This window comes from Mugil cephalus, chromosome 2 (assembly GCF_022458985.1).
Source record: "Mugil cephalus isolate CIBA_MC_2020 chromosome 2, CIBA_Mcephalus_1.1, whole genome shotgun sequence".
Taxonomy (NCBI): domain Eukaryota; kingdom Metazoa; phylum Chordata; class Actinopteri; order Mugiliformes; family Mugilidae; genus Mugil; species Mugil cephalus.
Genome location: NC_061771.1, coordinates 9151121 through 9174669, shown reverse-complemented (window position 1 = coordinate 9174669; position 23549 = coordinate 9151121). Strand labels below are relative to the sequence as shown.

The following is a 23549-nucleotide window of genomic DNA, read 5'->3' as shown; positions in this document are numbered from 1 at the left end:
GGTTGTTATTTGTTTGCTTTGAAACGGGCGGCGGAAACAAGATTATAGTAAAACTATCGCTTATAATATTGTGTTTAATCAAGGACGCTTAATAATTACACATTTAAATAATGTACAGGTGCTGTTTTCCGATGAAAATGTATCTGGTGATTCACTTAACGAATCAGAACCATTCGTTAGGCAACTAATCTTGGCTGAGATTGATTAGCCACTCCAGCTAAGCTAGCCAGCTGCACCAGGTAACCGCAGGTAACAACGGAAAGCTAGCTCAGAATAAATGTTTTTAGCAGCTTCTTAGCTGACTTGAAACGCTATTTGAAGGCAGCTTTTAAACTCTCCCACTAAAACGTCGGATTAAACAACGGTTGATATCACTGAGAAAACTACTTGCTGCTAATTTTTAATTCTTAGTTTGCGAGGAATTGATTTTCAATCTCAAGTCTATTAGCTTCTGCGTTAGAAGCAAAACATTCAGCATGGATGCAGAACTTGAGTTTCTTCGTGATCAAGGTAAGACCAAACATAGAGATGGGGGATACCTAGCTTCTTGCATGCCCCCTTTTCTATTTCGCCATCCTCCTCCTTTGCTGCTTTTAATCATGTATAATGTTAAATGTCCCTGACGGATTCATATCCTCCGTATAAAAGTGTACATGGCAGCTATTTTTTCAAACTTTTTTTTTTTTTTTTTTACTCAGTGATTTACTACCTGTCCATCTGTTTTCAGTTCAGAGATTAAATTCTGCTCTCAGCCAGTATCAGCATGGGCACCGCACCCAGTCCACATCATCCCAGGTACAAAGGCATCATCATAAACCTATAGAAACTGATAAAGATGAAGCTTAAGTAGAGCTATTTATTTCATCAGTAAATTAAGCTTATAAACTATTTATGTTTGGTAAATGGTTTGTGTTTTTGTGTATCTCTTTGTGTGGATGTGCCATTCATTTTGTGATTGATAAAATCTTCCATTTGTATTTTATCTGGTGGTATTTAATATAATTTATATATAATATGCCCCTTCCATGCTTTACCTTCAATAGGTTGATGAGTCCAGGCATCCTCAGTCTCCTGCACCTTGGATCTCAGATAGAGGGTTGGTCTGTTTTTTTTTGTTTTGTTTTATTTTGTTTCTGGACACATTTTAGAGATGTTCAACATACAGTAGGTAGACACTCAGCAAATTGGACTTATGGGGAATATGCTCATTTGAATGCGACAGAGATATGATTCCTCCCATCCACCCACAAAATAACATCATCATTTCTCTTTGTTACAGTGTAATGGCTCCTCTGATAGCAGAGTATGATCGGCACGTGGATGAAATGACTGAACAGCTGCAGAGATACCAGGTGGGGGGAAAAAAGAAACAATACGGCACACAAATTCAATTCAAATGTTCTTATGAAATATTCATGCCCACAGGCTCAATAAATATCTGGACTTTATCAGCTGAAATATTAGAATCATTCTGCAGGTGTATGTACGAAATGATTCTAAGCTCTGTGATCTTGAAATCATGTAGATGCATTAAAATACACTGCCTGGCCAAAATAAAGGTTGCACACTCTATTTTGTAGCACTGTCTTTAGCTTTGATTACAGCAGTATTCACTGAGGCATTGTTTCAATAAGCTTCTGCATTGTTGCAAGATTTATTTCCATCCAGAGTTACATTAATTTTTTACCAAGATCTTGTATTGATGATGGGAGAGTCTGACCACTGCAAAGCCTTCTCCAGCACATCCCAAAGATGCTCAATGGAGTTAAGGTCTAGACGCTGTGGTGGACAATCCATGTGTGAAAATGAACCACTCCCTGAATCACTCTTTCACAATTTGAGCCCAATGAATCCTGGTATTGTCAACTCTGAATATGCCCGTGTCATCTGGGAAGAAAAAATCCATTGCTGTAATAACCTGGTCATTCAGTAAATTGTGGTAGTCCCATTCTTTGGGCGTAATGTTGCTGAACCCTGACCTGACCTCACCCATCACATGGAACAGGGTAAATCTGGACTCATCAGACCACATGTCCTGAGTTCTACTGTTGTTTTTCTTCGATTTGATTTCACCAAACGTTTAAGTGAGTGTTGATCACGATCAATCAGGATTTTTTTTCTGACCACATTTCTTCCTCAAGGACAATGGTTCCCCACTATCTCGAGTTTTTAATAATGTCTTGGACAGTTCTTAACCCAATTCTAGTACTTTCTGCTTCAATCTCCTCAGATGTTTTCTCTCCTTGATGCATGCTGATGATTTGACTCTTTTCAAACAGACTAACATATTTTCCACGACCACGGGATGTGTCTTTAGACATAGTTGTTTAAGAAATGAGAAGCTACTCATTGCATCAGTTGTGATTAAATAACTTGTTGCCAGCTGAATGATAAGCAACCATGAAGTAATTTTCCAATAGGAGGCTCATACCTATTTGTTATTTGCGGTGTATATCACAATATCTTAACTAATTTATAAGACTCACTTTTCATGTGGCTATTTTAATCAACAGGCTCAAATGACAGATGTCAAAGTGAAGTTGGAGAGGGTTGTCAAGGAAAATGAAAGGTAGAAAACATAATACACTTGTATCACTATACTGAAAGTAGTTGGACAACATCAGCCAAAGCTGTATTCATTAAATTACCCTTTCGTATAAGTCACTCATATCTACCACCTTTTCCAGGTTGCACGCAGAGCTGAGGGAGTCTGTTGAGAAACAGCTTCATGCCCTGCCGATGGCCTCGGGAGTGGAGGACAGCACGATGGAGGAGGATGCCGTCATCAAAAACCTCCAAGAGCAGGTCCAGCTGTCTGAGCAGGTCTGCACACGTCCATTTGAGAATGTCTGAACCTCTGTAGATGAAGCCCACAGCACTCATAACTAATTCAAATTATGTTAATAAAATCTGTAAGCATTCTGTTGATTAATGGTCATCACATTAATTATTACAATAATCAAAGACATGGACATTTTGAATGATTGATGATGCAGACGCAGGGAACCAGAAGTGTCCGTTTCCACATCTGTAAACTTGAGAAAAACATTGGCAGAAGAATTCAGTATTATAAATACAGTAGTCAGTATTTATAAGTATGGCCTCTGCAGTATAAACCCTCCTCTGGACCTGAAACCACAACAGAGCCTTGACTGAGCATGTGATGTAGCTGGATGCTGCGAAGATTCTTCGTGACTTGAAGTTGGATAAGCGATATGATTCTGATCTGCGGACATTCGGTAGAGAGCACTGTGAAGCCGTTTTCAAACGGGCTTTTTGGCAACTTTTAAACTGCTACACTTGTTGTATGTCCAACTACAGGAAACAACTCACACTGGTTGTATTACTAGTTAGTCTGCATCTCATCTCTAGAGGTTCAGCCTGGCCCACTGCTCTCCACAAACCTTTTTTGTGAAATTAACATTTGTTTGCTCCTAAGATCAGTTCTGCATTGAGAAATGATCTCCTTCTAGCTAACAAGATTCAAAATCAGCTGGGCAGCGACAGAGATGGTTTCTGTGCTTTCTTTAAAAACAGTCCAGCAGAGGCACAGAGATGTTTGCTATTCTTTTCATCTAACTTCTGATCTAGCTGCAGTCTTTGCTGTTCATAAGCGCCTGTGAGCATGTGTGAATGTGGGTGGATATTTTTCTGCGTATGCGTGTAGGAGCGGACACAGGCCATGGAGCTGTGGCAGACAGCAGCTCAAGAACTAGACCGTCTCCAACAGATCTACCAGAAGACCATCTCTGATGGACGGATCCACGACTCTCAGAGACAGCAGCTCAAGGTTCAGCATTCCCACATTAACGTGCAGAAACGCCACATTATTAGAACATGAGAGCCGTCACCACTAGATGGAGCCATTATCATAGAAGTGATGCAAATTAGAACAGTTTTGCCTCAGTCAGTGTTTGAAAAAAGCACCGGGTAATAACTAGCAGTTAAATTTTATTGAACGCACCCTTTTCTCATCACAGGATCAGCTTGTTCAGTTCCAGCAGCATGCGTACAAACTCCAAGTGGCCAATCAGAAACTGGAATCGGTAAGTAACAGTTAATTAAAAGCATGTTACATTACTGCCTTCCAATTAGCCATGCGATCGAAATGCTGTGCACTTTAACAAAATGAACCCTGCTCTAATAATTAATCTTCTAACTAAGTGAATCGGTTTCTAAATGACTCTGGTAGTCACCCAGAACTGTCTTGTTACATAATGGACTGTCAGCTCACTCAGTAATCCTACCAAACTACCTCAGCTCTTTCTTTTTCCAGCCCTGTTGTTTGTGTGTGTGTGTGTGTGTGTTTCTCTCTCTCACCTGGAGTTACCGATAGTTCAGCACCAAGCGTTTAGACTCTATTTAGAGAGACAGTTGACCTGAATGAGGCTCAACCTCACTTAGAGATTAACCTGTATAGCAGATTGTGTATATATATATATATATATATTCACACAAAAATCATGAACACACACATGTGCATGCTGCATATATTGGTAACAGTAGCAGTGCGTTAGGAGATAGTAATACGATATCCCTCAAATACATTTTTAATGAGAGGGCAAGCCTTAGGCTTTCCCGTCTTTGTGACTGTATGACAGTCACAGGCAGGCTTTTTCAGTCGCTGCGTGTGAGAGCAATTGGCTGTGTAGCTGTGAATGACTGACAGAGCCTCCTTAGGGTGTCTTCTAAAAGGACAGAAAGTTTTTTCTTTTTTTTTTTAAATAAGATATTCGGGCAAAAGTTGGTTTTGACATAAAGTTGGAGGTGCGTGTTTGGAATCATGCCACACAAATGGCAGTCTTGTCTCTCTTGCCACACTCAGACTAACCAGCAGTTCCTGAAGACTGTGACAGAGCAGAGCACAGAGATGGAGGAGCTACAAAGCCAGCTCAGGTAACTAAATACCCGGAAGACTCAAGGTGACTGCTGCCAGCAGCCTCGCTCTGTGAATGGACTCTTCATTCTGAAGTGACTTGTAGCCCTGTGACAGCAAAATGAGCTTTAGTAGCGCTTCCAGGCAGATGAGCGTAGTATTGATCTTCACGTTCACTTAAGAGAATATATCGCTCGTCTTAATAAACTTGAGGAAGACAGCATAGAACAGTATTTTCCAAATTGTCAGAGTATTTTATTCAAAGTGGGCGACCATGAATTGTATATCACATCCAGTCTCTGTTGCTTTTTCTCTCTGTGCCAATCCAGGCAGGCCAAGACTGAGCTGAGGACAGCCACAGCCAAAGTGGACGAGATGACCAAATTGTTGCAGAGTTTCCAAGATCAGATGCAGAGACGAGTGAGAGAAAAGCAAATACTGTGTGGAAAATGTAGCAGAATTGTTGAGACTGATCATACGCTGACATGGGGCTGGAACAGCTGTTAATTCTATCAAATGTTGGGCTTTTAGGAGCCGCCATTTGTCATTATTCGTGTGATTTGATAAACAAAATGTAATTAATCCATAATGAAGTCCCTGGATCTTTGCGACCTTGGTCTTATGACCACACCTGTGCATGTCTTTAGGAGGAAGAGGTGGCAGAAGCTCAGGGCCGTGAGGATGCAGCAGACAGGCGACTCCAGCAGCTTCAGACAGCCTTGAGCCAGTTAGAGACAAGGTGAGCACATGTAAAACTGCTGCTTCTGTCACTTTTCTCACAGCTGTCACCGGCCATCACCTAAGAAGTAGGAGCTCTGCTTGTGATCATATTGGTCTCATTTTATGCGAGACTCTTGCTAACCTTGCTGTGTTTCTCCATTGCTAGACTAAAGGCTGCATCTCAAGAAGCAGAGGCCGTCCGCAGAGAGCAAACTGTGTGGGAGAGAAAGGTGGGGGAACTCCAGGCGCGATGCTCCACCCTCGAAGAGGAGAAGTATGAGGCCCTGTCCAAAGTGCGAGAAAGCGTTCAAGTGGCCGAGGAAGCTGCGCTGCAGAAAGACCAGGTGGCTGCAGTCACTTTGTCTCTGTCTTTTACCCCATTCTTTTCACTGGCTTCCTCTCAATCTTTTCAGCTTCACTATACCCTGACAAGTCTTCTCCTGCCCTGAGCACTTTAGGACTTTGCCCGCTGAAATGTGTTCCTGTGTCTGTCTTTCTCGGTCACCCTTCAGGCCCTGTTAAGAGAAAAACAGAAGACAGAGGAGCTGCAGAAGACAAAAGAAGCCATCAGACAGCTGATCCAGGATGCCGCGGTTCGCACCAGGAAAGAGGTACACAAGTTGCTGAAAAGCTGAATAAACGCTTCTACTAAATACCTGCTGTGTAATTTGAGCTGCGTGCGACTAAAATCTGCTTTGAAGCTACTGCTGAATAAATCTCATCATGACTTACAAGCACTGGATGATGTCAGGATATTTGGTGCCATTGGCATTACCAAAAATTACAGAAACCACAGCCCGCTTCTAAGTGTATAATTAGTTTTGCATAAAGGAAGCATAACCTCCTGCTGTACCGTTTGCTCTCGACTACTGTGCTTTTAAACGCATGAAGTACGAAGCCAAAGGCAAAAGACTGCTCTGTCACCACGTGTAACCTCACTCAGAGACGTGGTGATTAACGCTCTATTAATGGATCTCCTTCATCAAGGCTTCCACTGTTTAATCCTATTAATGCAGCGTAGTATGACTGAAGTGCTGGCTGTCATCTTAGTCTCTGGCTGGCATTCAACAAATGATGATACTTTACAGAGTAATTGTTGGTGCTTTTCGTAAACCTTGGACCTCCTGATGTATATATATATATTTTTTTTTACCCTCCGGGTAATTTTGTCATTGAGTTGGAGGTTAAGTGTAAATATTGCTGCCAAAGTGAGACGATCTTTCCCTCCTCCCTTAATCTCCCCCCCTCCCTCATCCTCATTTAAAGCCATTCAGGGTTAAGATAAGCATGTGTAATGAGGAATTAATCCCTAAACTGCTTACAATTGGTAGTCAGACCTTTTACCTTAGGATGTAGGAACCACTCAGACTGCTAAACAAGAGGGTTGGGCTTTCCAGTATTCCAAGTTTTTCCTGAGTTATCCACTATCAAGGTGCACACGCTGTAAGTGCAGATGAATTAACCACAATGTGCTGCCTATGGTTTCATACTTTTCCATCTGATGGATGTAACCTGCCTAGAAATAGAGCTGAAGAGGTTCATCTGTGCGTGAATAAATGTCAGTTTTTCCCCAAATTGCCATTATCATTGACGAGAAGTAAAATTAATTTAACTGTATTATTTGGTTAGTAAATGAAGCTTTGTAGTACTGTAGTTACATGGAAAAAACACAAGGACAGACAAAATTTAGACAAACCTAATGGAGGTCCATAAAATGGCTATGAAGCTTCTTAAATCAGACCTAAATTTCAGCAAATCTAATAGCTTTTGTACAAAACTCCCGAGAGTAGGGCTAAAAGATGTGATTTCATTCTGTTTAGCTGTTGGAGATTAATAAAGGCTGAGGTCAAGGATGCACTTAATGTGCTTTTGTCAGAAAACTCTCTTAAAGCTTTTTTTTTTCTATAAAGTCAGTATTAGTGTCATATCATGAAGCTTGTTTCATTAAATAGTGCCGTCTAAACACTTGGAAAAGCACACAAAAATGAAATGCCAGTATCATTAACAAACAAATAAGTAAACACACAGTCAACACAAAGACATGGTGGAGGCAGAAATTAAAAAAAATATGCGGCTCCAAAACTCAACGTCCAAGAATAAAAGTTAGTTTTAAGATGTGATTTAAACGGACATGTCTGTCAAACATGTAACATGTGGAGGCAAATTGATCCTGAGTCTGAAGGCTGAAGCTTCAAAAGCACCATCTCCTCTGTGCTTCAACCTTGTTCTTGGGACAACCAGAAGCAAGTTGTTAGATCAGGACGTGTGGTTGTAGGAGATCACAGGGATGCGAAAGCTTAAAATCTTCAAGTCAGTTCTAAATCTGAAACCAGAGTCCTCCTTAAGAACAGTGTTTCATAGCTCCTTTTACTGGCTTTTATGTATTTATTTATTGTTCAGTAATTGATTTTAAGAGTTACTACCATACTTACGTGGCTACAGGTATTTCTAGAAAACATTAAAATAACAGTTACTTAATACATCATCACTATTTCATTCCTGCACTTATTAAATATTATGTATTACTCTAGGCCCATATTTTTTAAAGCACCACCGTTTGGGATTTACTGCCATCTAGCTGTAAGGTACTTCCTCACTATCCTCTTTTCAGTTTTCTTCTCTTTTTTTTTCGTCGAAATTTGGATCTCTCTGGAGTCGGTGTTAGGTTTGTCTGTCCTGTGTTACTGTAGAAACATTGTGATGTAACATGGAGGGCTTGACGGAAGTGGACTTGCTCCCCGTAGATGTGAATTGCTCATTGTAACAAAAACACAATTCTTAGTTACAGATGATTATGTACTAATGAAAGCATAATTATGGAGGCCTTCAAATACCTTATCCAGTTAAATCCTTTACACAGCTTTCTTAAAATATTCCATTATAGAAATTAAATGGTGTAGTAAATGAACGACAATAAATGAGCCGGTTTAATGAGGCATTCAGAGTCAGTCGAACACTATGGCTCAGGTTAAGTGATTTGTCTGGTGGCTGCTATCTGATGATAAAGTTAATTAACCAGAATTAATTAGAACTTTTACAGTTACTCATTGGTCTACAAGGACACAGAACAACAATACCGACACTGTATAATACTAATACTAATACTAATCCAGTGTTTTCCCAATCACATTTTTATAATTTATTCATCTTTTCCTATTTCTAATCATTTTTCCCTCTCATCTTATGCCTTTAAAATGAAAATCAAAGCTATTATTGCTGAGAATAAAAAACAATCAAAAATGATGCAGGATGTTTAGTTGCATCTTTGCTTCATGCTGTTTAACATGAATGTCCTTTCTCTTATCAGTCTGCTTTTAAATTTTCCGTCTTTTGTGCTAAAATCAAGGCTGTACATTGAAAACTCTTACAGCCTTATAGGAAAGGAACAGGTAATTTTCAGTCATCTAAATGTGCCGGGCAACATGTTAAAGTCGACGCAGTCAAAGCAAAAGTCTGAATACAGACATCTTTTTTGACTTGCTGTGTTAAGTTGACAACTCGAGAGCCTTCTTTTAAAGTTACAGTCTGTCAAACACAAAGAAAAAGCAGAGCAGTTACACTCACCGGGTCCCTGAAGCCTTTGCCCATATTTCAGCTGTGTGACTTTTATCTCTAACAGGTGGAAAATGTGCGCAAACAGTGCAACGTTCAAATCCACCGTATGGCAGAGGAGCTGTCTGCACTGCAGCTGGTAAGAACCCTCCCTGCTGAGGGAACAAATTCTTTTCGAACTCGCACTATGTCTTTTTTTCATTTTCTACCTGTCTACTCATTCTGCCTCCGACCGGCCCTCTCCCCGACTCTCCTTGTTCCCTCTTTCCACCTCTCTGTAGGAGTGTGCAGATAAAGAGTCTCAGATTGAAAGGTCCCTGCGAGAGAGAAAAGCTGTAGAGGAGGAACTGGAGAAGGTATCTGTGAAAGTGTCAGGCAAACCACAAGAAAAAGCTTCCCCCAGAGCTCTAATACGGTTTGATCATGTGGTTTTATGAACGTGGAGTAGGGCAGCGCCGCTGTCACTTTAATAATGTGTCGCATTTTTTTTTTTCTAGGTGTATAAGGAGGGTAGGGCAGAACCAGAGTTCAGGAAGATTGATACCCTTTATCAGAGATGTCTCGATGCAGAGAGGCTGAGGGAAGACATCAGCCGTACTCTGCAAAGCACCCAGAACAAAATGAAAAAGATGGAGATGGAGTAAGTGTAGCTTTATGGGTTTACCCTTTATTAGGTTGAACTGTGGGTTTTCCGGACACTCCTTCCTCATAATAAACCATTCGACCGCCTCCAGCTACAGCGAGGAGCTGTCGCGGTGCCAGGACGAAGTGCGGCGGCTGCAGGGCTCTCTGGTTGCGGCGCGGGACGACTGCGTGAGCGTCAGTGAGGAGCGGCTCCAGCTGCAGCAGGAGAACTTGCAGCTTCGCAGGGAGATGGACGAGCTGCGCAAGGCAACGCTGCTCGTCCAAAAGAAAGCCAAGCAGCAGGTAGCGTAGTGACACTAAGTAAATCACTGCATACTTTTTAATCGTTGACTCTTGCCAATTCACCAAAAAAAAGGTATACAGTAAATAAAATAAATACACAAAATAAATAACAAGGCACACACGTAGAAAATGGACGAAGAAATACAGAGTATAGGCTCTCTACAACCCCCCCCCAGATAGTATTATTTGAATTAAGATAAAGTTTGTGTTTACAAGCTTGGGGGAGATGAAACATGCACCACCATAAAGATAGGGACTTTGCTTGAGACAGATTTAAATAAATAAATAAATACATAAGTAAAGATTTTAAGATAAAGCAAGATAGCAGAAGCCACGATAGCCTCAACTTTTAGGGGGTAATACGAGTCGGTATTAAAAACCTTCCATAATACTTCAGGCCCTGCTTCTGGGCAAATTACCTGTTTTCTGAGCTCCAGAACTCCTGTGTGTACAGATATGAAACCAGTGAGAAAATGAAATGTATTAAGTCATACTGGTCTGGAGTAGGATTGAATACTATTGCCAAACAGCCAGTTGGATTAACAATTGAAAAGTGTTACTGCTGATGCAATGCAGTATTGTACACTGTTAATGTAAGATAATGGTATATGTGAATCTTATCGATCCAGTTAGATTAATTGTGGACTGGTAAATTGGAAGTCGACCACATGTGGACATTCTCACTGTTGTGATCCTCCAGGTTTCACAGATGGAGCAAGAGTACAGCCTAAAGGAGCAAGGACTGGACGCGCGGGTGAGGGAGCTGGAGGAAAGCAGCCGGAGCTCTAGTGCTGATCTGACGCGTCTCCTTACAGCGCAGCAGAGAAGCACTCAGAGATGGAAAGAAGAGGCAAAGAACCTGGTCCAGGCCTTTGAGGCCAAAATCACAGCGCTCAAGTAAGTGAAGTGTCCTCTTGGACCAAAAACTTACCACTTTAGATCTTTAATATGCCAGAGAAGATTGTTCTTGACAATTGAACAGCTTTAACAGCTCATTTTTGGTTTCACTCTTTTTTATATCCCACTCCCACACTTTCTTTTGTTCAGTTAGTGAAGTAAGCTCTAGCTTATCCTGCCAGGACTTACTGTTGTCTCTTGCCTCGGCTCTCCTCTGTGTGTATCTCTCTTGGAACTGAGTGGAGATGCCTGGCAGAATGCAGATTTAGCTGACTGAGTAGCACCACGTGAGATGATTTACAACACATGCAACTGTGAGATTACTGGCCATGAAAGAATAAAAAAGCTGTTTCTGTTCAAGTATAAACGCTCTATCAAAAGTATAACATTAGTGACCCTGGCTTTAGGGCATGTGGAAGCCATGTTCTCAGTGGATCACAAAGGGCTTCCATTGCATTTACCTGTATTAACATTTTGTTACCATTAAAGCCCTATTAGCTATGAGTGGCTCCTGTTCACCAGTGATGTACCAACCACTATCACTAGATGTTACAGAAGAACCCTGTGGTGTTTACTACACATCCAAATGTGTAAGCCATGGTAATTCGAAAAATATATTTATTAGCTGACTGAGTTCAGATGGATAGCTTGATTATCTATTTGCAGACTAAAAGCTGATCTGTCTGTATCACCCTCTGGTGTAGAAACATATGAAGCAGTGTGGTACTATAAAACGCAAGTAGGCTAACTAAACTTTTTAAATTAAATAAATCCTTCAAAATGAAGCATACAACAATAATGAACATTTAATATATTGTCATATTTAATAGAGCACTCTACTATATGCAAATTTAGTAAGTCAGTGTCTCTATTAAATGAAAACATTACTCTGATACCTCACTGCCCAAGGACTTTGTTGCATAAGTTTTATCACTAACCCTGGATAAAAGACTAAGCAACTGAAACAATGGAGCACAGGAGATTTTAAAAACAGCTGAAACTAAAATTGGCTCATCACCTGCTGTTTTGCCCTCAGTGTCAGCTTTACTATACTGAGATGTGCTGAAAAGTTGGACCAGGCTGAAAGTAAAGCTTTATAAATATATATTTGCTCTCTGTGAAAAGTGGCCAGCCTCTAATCTGTTTGAATTGTTTGTTTCAGGGCAGATTTAAATCGACAGAAGCAGCGTTCACATGACCTGGAGCTGCAGCTTGAAACTACCCATAATGCCATTTCTGAGGTTTGTGTAACTCTTGCATCACGCAAGTACTAGGGAGTTCATTATGAATGGGAATTGAAACTGTGGCCAATTGTCAATTTATTAGACAACATAGACTACAAGCTGATATCTTGCACTCTGCGACACTGTTTTCTGCATGATAGGAAGAGCTTCTCTTTACTGCACTAATCTTATAAGACATTATCCTCGTTAAATGTCGAGTCTTCTTTGGAACAGCCCAGATAAATAACGACAAAAATGAGGAGGCATTCTACTGGAAACCTGCCACATCACGGTCATAAATGTCAAGAAGTTTTAAACAATGCGATAATTTGCAAAGTCTGAAAAGTTTAACTTGGAATCTTTCCATCTGACGAACCTAATATTAACAAACATTATATTTGACAAGGGTTTGTCACACGTATGATAAAGATATACAAAATTATGAAATATTTAGAGGCAGAAAGCGTTGCTCAATGTGACTTATTGTTTGTGTATTTGTGTATGCACAGTATGAGAGGCAGCTAGCCGAATATCAAGAGAAGACGGACCGTCTCCAGAGACGCCTGACACAGGCTGAACAAAGAGCCACTACTGCTACACAACAGGTATTGGTATATACTGGTATAAGTGTTCTCACTGGGTGACATGGTGTAGGTAACTAAAGAATTTGTGCAGCATTTTGTATTTTTGAATTCGAGAACTGTTCTATAAGGGTGGACAAGTGAACCACAGCATCCCGAATGTCGCAGGAGCCATTGAAGCCAGTGAGCCTCACTGTCAAGTGGAATGTAATTTACGAATAAATTATATCTCAATCTTTCAGTGATTTGTTCCAAAGGCATCAAAACAGTGAACATGTCTAACAGTGACTGTGATGAAGATGAAGATGAGATGTGCCCCAGTCTAATACTGTACCTGAAATGCCCACAGTCATGCAACATTTTAATCAGCATATTTGAATCAGTCATCTGTTAATCACAAGTTCAGTTGAACCAACACAGAGCAGTCACCTGCATCAGAACAAGTTAAATAACCATTCGAAACCCTCAGAGGAGGAGAGTGCCTTTTCTGAAACCGAGGTCAAAATTGGCCATGAATATTGTGCCTTTCCAGCCTATAGGCAAAACATTTGACTATAAAATGGGATGGCATCAGATCCAAATGGTAAGGGTATTACTCTTACAAGGAGAAATGTGTCATCTGCCTTTTAATCTCATTGAACACTGATATTATTTACCACTTGTTTTTTTCGTTTTCCAGCTGAGTATGTTGACGTCACAGCGAAGAAAAACAGCCATGGTTGACCCAGAGACTTTATAATGACTACCGATGACTGTTATAAACACGTTGTTCCTGGCCAAAGACATAAGACAACACTGGTGTCTATTGTCACCACTTTGGTAATTAAATATAGTTGACTTTTTCTAACTTTGCACACTAATGTAGAACCAATGCTTTTCTGAATAATATTATTTATAAGGATGAAATGGTGTCATGTAATATGGAAACTACAAAAAAAATAAATGAATAAACACATCAGAATATAGTGTGTTTTTTTTTATTGTGTATATGTTTGAGTTCACAAAAATTAATTGCCTAGTGTTTTTAAAACGGTTTCATTTGTTTGCAGTTGTCAAACTCTCCCTGAGGTTGACTTGGAAGCGTTGCATGCCGGGAGACATTTTTGTTGCTTGGAGACCGTAAACTTCAACTCCCCCCGTTGGCAACGGTTGTCAGCCCTTAGATTACAGCCGTGTCGTTAGCTCGCTAACTAGTATCCAAAAACTTTCTGGAGATCGTGTTGGCACGCCGTTCAACAATGCATATTCAAGACCGTGCTACCAAATATTAAACAACCTGAAAATGTTTTCTAACTCAACGGTAAGTTTGGAATAACACTGCTAATTAGCGTAAACTTAACGCTTGGCTCAGTGCGTCAATTTAGCCGGTGACAACATAAATACTTACATTTTCCAGTGTGTTATGTGTTGCTGGTACTGACGTTTTATCAATAGAATTCCGGGGTCACACATCGAACTAACGTGACTTTTAACACCAATAAAGTTACTCACGGTGATATAGCTGAATTTGCTAAAATCCAATCTATTGTTATAGTATATTGGTGGTAACCTACCGTACTGAGTACTTGAATGCACCGCTACCTCTCCTCTGTTCGGCCTTAGAGCCTGTGAGGAAACAGACCATGACTTCCACCTCCTCCCTACCGGGCCTCCCTGGCCAAAGCAGGGACAGTGAATTTAGAGGTAAGCACAACTAATATACTGCCATTCAATCTTATCATTCGCATGCCTTGAATCCCAGTAAACAGTATAAATAAAAGTCATTAGTAAGCTTACATTCAGCTTCACCTGTCCCAGAACGTCTGCACAGACCCCCTGAACTACAGGGCTCCACTATCTTACCAAGGCCCCCGGTTCATGTTAAAGATCCACAGGTGAGACTAAGATACGAGCAAATGCCACATATTCTGTCCTAGTTTTAATGCTTCCTTTGCACAGATTCAGAGGTGCTGATTCAAGATTGGTTGTTTACAATTGCATTTTGTCACGAAGGCTGTGCTGAAGAGACGCGTAGCACGGACACAACCCAGTCTCCAGCACTTAAAAGCCCGCGAGCAGATGATATTTCCTGGCTGGTACACTCAGCCACCTTCACCTCTGAAAGCACAGCCATGGCAGCGCCGTCAACAATTGCCTCTCCATCTACCTCCTCTGAAAACCACGACAAAGGTCACTGACAAACACATACGAAAATAAGGAAGAGCATTGTTAAAAAATGTGTTTAGGACATTGTTTTTGGAAGTTTTACCTTCAGTCCTACTCCAATAAGCAACTTAAAAAAGTTTGATGTGGAAATTTGAAATCAGCCTGGACATATTCTACGTTACACTGCAGAGTTGTCTTCCAAACAAATAGGTATCTTGGGGGAGAACATCTGAAACTAAAAACAATTGCATCCTCTCAGACATCAATGAGCAGTCATAGATGACATTTTAAGAATTCATGATCTTTAATTCATGTCCACAATTGACAAATTACTGAGAAATAATTTCTATTATGAAATTGCAGACATCTAAAATATCCTATGAAATGCCTGACCTCATACACGTGTGTCTTTTCATCACTTCTTATCCACACCAGAGTGTGGTGTTAACCCCTACTCTTCCTTGACAGGTGTTATGTGAGAATGACGCAAATCTGGATCCCTACAGTGAGGACGACTGTTTGATTGACATTAAAGGTGTGATGTTGATGCATGGGGCGGATTTTAACTTTATGCCAGTGGAACACTGGAAAAAAGTTCGTGACTACCACTGCAAACTGGCCCGCATCCCCTTTTTCTCACTCTTCAAAAAATGGAAGCCCTTCTATGTCTGGCGCACCAAAATCCGTGCTAAGAAGATACATTTGGCGAAAGAGGCCATACAAAAGCATCTGTTCATTGTCAATCCGGTAAGTGTCTCAAAATGAAGGTCTTGTCTTAATGATGTTGAACATTGATAAATATACACTCACTGAGAAAGACATAACCTTACAACTTTCAATTAATGTGATACTATGTTGTTCTGTCGTACAGTCTCTTAGTCCTGCACTGATTGATATCAGGAAAATGTGCTACCAAATCAATGACACAGGCTTGTGTCAAATGAAGAAGAAACACACATACACACTGCAGGAGTTTGAGGACAGCCAACTCAAACAACTAGAAGAGGTGCAATTGTCTGCTTATACAAAGATGCGTTTGAAGATCTGTTTGAAGCATCTTTGTGATACAATACCACTGCTCTCATTTGTCAGATATTGAATGACCTGGAGAAGTTTCAAGACCTGGTAAAGAACGTGACTATTTGTGCCTGTCGCCATTATTTGTTGGAAACTCAATCTAAATCTAACCTTGGTGAGTACATTTACATTTACATGTACACTGATCAGACACAACATTATGACCGCCTGCCCATTGTGTAGGTCTCCCTTGTTCTTCCAAAATAGTCATGACTCATCAGAAAATGGACATGGGTCTTCTGAGGTTTGTCCTGTAGTGTCTGGCAACATGATGTTGTTAGTGGGGTCCTTTGGGTCCTGTGGGTTGAGGGGAGAGGTTTCTGTGGATCATCCCACAGATACTTGATACAGTTTGCGATCTAGTCAGTTTGGAGGTCAGGTCAACACCTTGCACTGTTTTTCATGTTTTTTAGTTGTTCCTGAACCATTTTTGTGTGTGTGTCTGTGTCAGGCTGCATCCTGCTGGGGATGTCTGCTGCCATCAAGGATTGTCATTGCTATGGGGTGGGGTGCCTGGTTTGGTCTATGTGGGTGGTACTTGAATGCAAGATCCAAACGTTTCCCAGCATAATATTATATTGTCACAAGACGGTCAAGGTCATTTACTTCTTGTCAGTAACATCAGTAACATTATGCCTGATTGGTGTCTATTCATCAACCAAAAAGCTGAGAGATTGATAATTTTTTTATTGTCACAGATGATGGAAATGGAACCTTTTCATTTGACCCTATTGAAATGCTCAACAAAGCTTTCCTCTGTAGCCGACTCATCTGGTTGGTAAATTTCTTGTATTTGTTTCCTTTCAATTCTCTATCCTTAACTTCCGTAGCAAACGTAGCATACCTCCCACTTCATAGTTTAATGACACAAGCAGAAGCTATTTTGACCTGTTACAACCAGAAAACACGAGCCAGTCTCTGTGTCGTCTTACCTACACAGCTTCATTCGTCTTGTGGACTATTTGGTTGTCAACACCTTGCACAGTTTGGTAGTGAATGCAGTGAATATATTACTGACTAAACTCCAGGAGCAGATAAGTCAAATGCCCAGCCACGCCGCTATTCAGAGCTGGAGCCAGCAGCCTGAGGCTGCCACTGACCCAGCTGACACAGAGAGGGATAAGAAGGTATGACAATGTTTCAGTAACAAGAAACTATTTATTATCTACTGCTAATCAACTTGTCAAGCAAACACAGATATGTGTTCAGTGTGTTTTTTGTTGGTGTGCATTTATTTATTAGTCTGAAGGTGTCCATCCTGTATTCATGACTGAGTTGATGCTGGACACCAGTGCTTTGACTTACAAACCCTCTGAGGAAAACTTTCAGGTTTGCCTTTCAAATAGCTCTCAGTGGTTACTTTAGAAGTTATTTATTGCTCATTAAATACTTACCAACAGTAAACGCATTGATAATACTTGCAGGAGACTGTTGCAGAGATTATTGAGGAGTTTGAGAAGATGTTGGTGTCAGTTAAGGCACTTACCGAAGATTGTGACTTTGATTCTCTGTTTGACTCTGGACATTATGAGGTAGTAAAAATATCTGCTCCACTTCAGCTTGACTTTAATTCTACTGATCTGAATTCTTACGTAACATTAAGATTTCATTCTGATTTTTTCGAGCTACAGACAATATTCGTGTTTTATAAATTTTAGGCAAATAAGTTTGAAAACGGCCCCTCTTTGGAATTTATCTTGGACAACGATGGCCACCTTCAAAGTATCATACAGGATATCAAGGTCAGTTTTTATGTTGCATAGTTTTTTGTTTGTTTTTGTCTCGAGGTGGAGGTGGAAGTTGTTTTGCACTGCATATGTATGAGGCTAGATTGTTTTTTCCCCCCTCAGAAATCACTCCGGTTTGCCTTTGATGCAGCGAAAGTGTACTCACACACATTTGAGCATTTTCGATTATTCTATAAAGAGAATGAGAGTCTGGATCTGGATGCGATGCGGCAACAGGAACATGGTAATGTACCACACATTAGCATAAAAACAGTTAAGCTCAGAATAGCGTTGATTAAATCTCGGTGTTTCTCTTATTGATGAGAAAAGATGCTTTTGTCATCAGTTGCATAGGTATAGTAAAATATTTTTACATGACAACACTGAGGGCTTAAGAGCAAAAATATAAATGCATTTCCCGGGGTGTTTACAAGCAAAGGCTCTTCTTTTCCTTCAATGTGCCCCGCGGAATTTTCTTGTAAACGCACCAAATGTTATGTTTGCATTGTGCATTTCTCATCAAGGCACATTGGGTGTATTATTGAACTCTAACCAACGTGCTGAATATATTTAAAAAAAATTATTTACAAAAAAAGAAAAACTGACTGATAAAGAATAACCAAGAAAACATGAGTTGTAAGTAAAGGTTGAATTGTGCACAATAACAAGTTTGTTCCGTGTACGGTGATGTATGCTGACTTCTTTCACAGATCTGGCCTTCTTTGAAAAAGCGCTGGAGTTATATCACAGAGAGCACACGGAGGCCTTAGCTATCCAACAGAAGAGAAACCTTGGTTTACTGCTTGTGGACAAAACACAACTCAAAGAAAATCTTGTGTCTTCTCCTCTTCATTGTCTGGAGGTTGGCTAATATACACACACACATGCTGTGCATACTGGTGTATAGCCATGTGGACTGTCATAAATATGCGATTTAAACTTTATCACAATGAGCTGTTTCCTATATTAATTCACCCTCACTGAACATAGAATACAAGCGAGGTGAAGTCCAAATGAGTGATCAAATGAAAATACCTGCCAGCAAAACAAAAGACTAAACCAACACTAAAGCGAAAATGCAGAATGTAGAAATGATTGTGGTTTTCTGAATTGGGTTTAGGTCATCAATGAGATGCTCACACGGCTAGCTAAGAAGAAGCTAGATGCAGTGATTACAGAGGCTTGTGAAGCCCAGTTTAAACTAGAGTTCCGTCCTTCGACTACAACTGAGTTGGCCAGCTCACTCATATTCCTGGCAGAGATACAGGAGAGGGTAAGATGTATATTCTCATTAATATAACTTGTCAATCATAGTTGCTGTAACAAACCAAAATCAGCAATAACAAATTATAGTATACAGTCATCGAGCCAGTCTTTCCTTTTTTATTTTCCCTCCTGACACTTTTTTTCATGCTGTTTACCTGTGCTCTACTTTTCCTTGTTTCACTTACTGCATCTTACCAGATCCCTGCACTAGAAGAAGAGCAGGAGACAGTATGCAAAATGTACAATCTTATCAACATGTATTCAGTTCCCACACCACCTGATGATCTTGCGACTTTTGCCACATTGCAACTCTCCATTAACTCATTACAAACCATCATCGATGAGGCAGCAGCAGAAAAGGACAACAGCATGGACAAGTTTTGCAGCTCTCTGAACAAGGACATAAAGAAGCTGAAACACGCTGCGATGGAAGTCAAGCTTAAGTCGCAGGTACGTGGACAAGTAATACATCCGCGTGGGTCCACGTTCACGACTCGGTTCCATTTTACTTGGCTGCCTAATGGTTTTTCAATGTGTAGGATCCTCAGATCCTAGACATCAACACAGATTCCTCCCAAGTGCGTCGGCTACTCGGGGACATCCAGATTTCCATTGATGAACTTCAGGCCCAAGCATCTGACTATAATTCCTACCAGAAGAAATTCAAGGTGCTATAGATGTTTGGAAACTCAGTCTGTGATTTCAAAATAATTCTGTCAAACTTGTCCCAGATCAAGTCCCAAGTCCGTACTGGATAACTGGGTCCATTGCAGAAAAGGATACAGTCAAGTCAACCAGTACAGCCTAAACTACTTTCACTCTCCATCTTCTGTTGAATGTAGATGGAGGTGACCAAGTTCGACACCTTGGAGGAATTGACAGCCGAGTTCAGACTAAAGCAGCTGCTGTGGGACTCTCTGGAGAACTGGAAGTCTTTACAGGAAGGATGGCGGCAGGTGAGGTGCACAAGTACATTCGATGTGTGTAGCCTGAACACGCCTCCTGTGTGATGGGCAGATGTACTGTATGCGAAGTGCTTCTCCTCTCTCCCAAATATATTTGTGTTCTTCTATGTTCCCTCACCCTCAGAGCACGCTTGAGCAACTGGACCTGGAGCAGTTTGCCTCACAGATCAACAAATACACCAAGTATGTCAACCAGCTGGAGAAGGGTCTGCCACGTAACAATTTACTGCCGAGTCTGAAGGACAAGGTTGAAGTCATGAAGCAGAGGGTGTGTAGAACAAAATGTTCTGTAGTGATTGACCCTTTGTGTGTGGTATTTGTGTGTGGCATAAAGAACTTTATCACAAACCTTTTGGTGTCACATAAAAATGGACCGACAATAATATGTTTTCCTGCAGCTTCCTGTGATCACTGACCTGCGTAACCCATGTATGAAACAAGAACACTGGAAGAACCTGGAGTCTGTTGTGGGGACCACACTAAATGTGAAGGAATCTACTGTGGCTGCTTTGGAGGAACTTAACATCTTCTCTTATGGCAATGAGATACAGGAGGTAACGTACATATAGATACTTTGAGCTTTTCTTCCTATTTGTGTGAGACTCTGCTGGCTACCAAGTGCCATTAAGTGCTCATGCAGGTCAGTTTATGTAAATTTTACCAAAACTATCATCTTCTCATTAAATTCAACATAACAACCATAGATAGCCCAAAGTAAAATGAATATTATATATATCTGAATCTGTCCAAGTAGTGAGCTCAGCTTAGATAACTGTGTCTGAGGAAATGAAACATGAAATGAAATTCATTATCCACTATATCAAGATTTTCGTTTAACACAACATTTGACTTTTAGGTTTCAGGAAAGGCTTCAGGAGAGGCATCAGTGGGGGCCATTATTACAAAGGTTTGTGAACTATATACATATGCACGTATTATATCTCCATCTCTATCTAATGGATTAACTGCAATAGTGCAGTAGTTTAAGTCCTCTCTGTTTAATATATGCGGTATCATTATTCTGATGACTCAGGAATGAACAGTTACATTGTCTCAGAGATTTCTACTATTTTTAATACTTGGAAAGATGCTCCCTGGAATCATGTAACGCTGAGTCTCTATTTCTGAAGACTGATACGCACCACACAAACTGCAGTGGGTGTGTTGGCATGTGGTGTGCCCCTGATTCCATGTGACATTATTGGATTTAAAATAATGTCTTATTAGTGAATATAACAGGGATATAATTTTGTAGTGCTACAGTTATTGCTACATACTTAATGGCGTGATTTTATAATGTCTCATTTCAACACTTTGAGAAGTTGACTTATTTGCCTTTTTTATTAAGGTAAAAAGTCAGGTATGAAATGTCATAGCTGTCTGAGAAGTTACCACAAAGAGATAACACATAAAACAATTAAGACTTAAATGTGTGAGTCAGGGGGCTTTTTAATTTAATGTCTGTCATGGCTGTGGTATCTTTTTATCTTAACTAACAAGAACCCGCAGAAGAATATCAGCCTACTATCTTTTAGTTTTACCAATGTGACCATCCATAAAGTCTTGCTATGAACACCATTTTCTTCTCTATGAGCCTATATTGTATAACAACTGTTGATGGATCATGCAGGTGGATGATATATGGAAGACCACAGAGTTCACTGTCCTGCCTCATGGTGACTCCAAAGAAGTCTTCATCTTGGGAGGCACAGATGATATCCAGGTGGTAACATTAACAGCAGCAGCATTCACACAGTCTTTTGTAAAAACAGCAGTAGTGATTCAATGTCTCTAATCATGTGTGTTTGGGCTTTTGTGTTTGGTTACTATGAAGGTGCTACTGGATGATAGCATTATCAATGTGGGCACAGTGGCATCTTCACGCTACGTGACTCCCATAAAGGTCAAGGTGGACCAATTGCTGCAACAGCTGAACCTCTTCAATCAAACACTGGTATGTGCTTAAAAAGAATACCATACAATGATTCTTAATCTAGCCCCAACTATTTCTTCACCAGGTTAGAACTAATGCCTTGCAGCAAGAAGGTCTGGGTTCAAATCAGACTGGGGCCTTTCTGTGTGGAGTTTGTATGTTCTTCTTGTATCTGCACGTGTTCTCTACAGGTACTCCAGCTTCCTCCCACCGTCTAAAGACATACTCCTTAGGTTCATTGGTGATTCTAAATTGACCGTGAGTGTGAGTGTGAATGGCTGCCTGTCTCTGTGTTAGCCCTGCGTTAGCCCTGTCCAGGGTGTACCCTGCCTCTCACCCAGTCACAGCAGTCCCCCCACGAATTAATGATTCTTCTCCAGAAAATAAATGTTTTTTGTCTCACTGATGCAAATTTGCTTCACTCTGGATTTAAAAGATACGCAACAGCTCTCCCTAGTGGCTGAAAACAAGAAGAAGCCACAAAACGTGTTCTCAGTGTTCACTGAGTTCAGTCTTTCAGTTCATTTAAGGAAACGCCAACAATGTTGGTATTAATAAAGCCACAGTTTACTCCCCTTAGTACCTTTCTGTTTTCCTTTTGCTCACTTTGTTTGCTGTTTTTCCTCCCCTTCACTTTCTTTCTGTTCCATCTAATCTACCTTTTGTCCAGGATGAGTGGCTTACATGCCAAAGAAACTGGCTATACCTGGAGAGTATCTTCTTGGCCCCAGACATTACAAGGCAGCTGCCTGCCGAGTCAAAGATGTTCCTCAAGGTGGACAAGTCTTGGAAAGAGATCATGGCAAAGGTCAATAGGATGCCCAATGCCCTTAAAGCAGCCACGCAACCTGGTAGGTGACTGTACAGCCTACACTGAAAAATAGTCAAGTTAGACAAGTTAAAACTGAAATGAGCTCACCTGATTTCATAATCACACATATCTCTTACTGAGTTGACCACATTGCCACACTGCGTACAACCCTGTCACATTATTCCACACAGGTCTGTTGGAAACGTTTGAGCACAACAACACTCTTTTGGATGAGATACAGAAGTGTTTGGAAGATTACCTGGAGTCCAAGAGAGTCATCTTTCCAAGGCACTGTGCACACATGAATTGTTTGTTAGATATGAGACAGTTTATATCATCTGTTATCAATCTTAAATGTTCATACAGGACCATATGCATTGCATGTTTCTCATAAAAATGGTATGTTATGTTATTCTGTAAACGTTGCCCTCAAGGATGAGATTCAAAGTTCAAACATTTACACAGAGCATGTCTGATTTTCAGATTTTGTTTCTTATCCAATGACGAGCTGCTAAAGATTTTGGCTCAGACACAAAACCCTCAGGCAGTGCAGCCCCACCTCAGGAAGTGTTTTGACGCTATTACACGACTAGAGTTTGCTTTGCTGCCTGATGCTGCCTCTGGTGCAGGGGGAGTGGTAGATGGTGGAGAACCAAAGAACATATACAGCAAAGACATCTTGAGTATGGTCTCCCCTGAAGGAGAAAAGGTCAGATTTGAGTCATTTTCGCAACAGAATTTTTATTTTTTCAACTATTATTTTAAGTAAATTTATTAGTAAATGTTTTCTTATGCTTCATCATCTCCACACCAAAATAGATGGTTCGTTGTTAAGGGAGAATGCATTTC

The 23549-nt window shown here is 40.6% G+C and overlaps 2 protein-coding genes across 2 annotated transcripts in view; both read left to right on the top strand.

Annotated features, from left to right (window-relative positions):
* The first annotated feature begins 11 nt into the window (after positions 1–11).
* sclt1 (sodium channel and clathrin linker 1) lies at positions 12–13734 on the top strand. Its single transcript, XM_047579458.1, has 21 exons — positions 12–510; positions 728–795; positions 1044–1096; positions 1280–1352; positions 2514–2569; positions 2688–2823; positions 3668–3790; positions 3981–4046; positions 4826–4896; positions 5206–5296; positions 5524–5615; positions 5763–5940; positions 6109–6207; positions 9216–9287; positions 9430–9504; positions 9646–9788; positions 9883–10075; positions 10776–10972; positions 12135–12213; positions 12705–12800; positions 13456–13734. The coding sequence occupies exons 1-21, from the start codon at positions 477–479 to the stop codon at positions 13513–13515; spliced, it is 2055 nt and encodes a 684-aa protein (XP_047435414.1). The 5' UTR covers positions 12–476; the 3' UTR covers positions 13516–13734.
* Positions 13735–13901: 167 nt separating this feature from the next.
* The window catches only part of dnah6 (dynein, axonemal, heavy chain 6), a 44532-nt gene continuing 34884 nt past the window's right edge, over positions 13902–23549 (top strand). Inside the window, exons 1-26 of the mRNA XM_047574785.1 lie at positions 13902–14076; positions 14379–14459; positions 14574–14650; positions 14769–14945; positions 15390–15668; positions 15793–15927; positions 16014–16113; positions 16697–16772; positions 16939–17125; positions 17241–17327; positions 17423–17530; positions 17657–17740; positions 17849–17969; positions 18436–18587; positions 18846–18998; positions 19190–19441; positions 19531–19659; positions 19834–19947; positions 20081–20224; positions 20355–20510; positions 20813–20863; positions 21587–21679; positions 21791–21910; positions 22560–22740; positions 22892–22988; positions 23184–23409. Coding sequence (XP_047430741.1) covers positions 14399–14459; positions 14574–14650; positions 14769–14945; positions 15390–15668; positions 15793–15927; positions 16014–16113; positions 16697–16772; positions 16939–17125; positions 17241–17327; positions 17423–17530; positions 17657–17740; positions 17849–17969; positions 18436–18587; positions 18846–18998; positions 19190–19441; positions 19531–19659; positions 19834–19947; positions 20081–20224; positions 20355–20510; positions 20813–20863; positions 21587–21679; positions 21791–21910; positions 22560–22740; positions 22892–22988; positions 23184–23409 — 3360 coding nt within the window. The 5' untranslated portion in view covers positions 13902–14076; positions 14379–14398. The remainder of the gene's footprint in view (positions 14077–14378; positions 14460–14573; positions 14651–14768; positions 14946–15389; positions 15669–15792; positions 15928–16013; positions 16114–16696; positions 16773–16938; positions 17126–17240; positions 17328–17422; positions 17531–17656; positions 17741–17848; positions 17970–18435; positions 18588–18845; positions 18999–19189; positions 19442–19530; positions 19660–19833; positions 19948–20080; positions 20225–20354; positions 20511–20812; positions 20864–21586; positions 21680–21790; positions 21911–22559; positions 22741–22891; positions 22989–23183; positions 23410–23549) is intronic.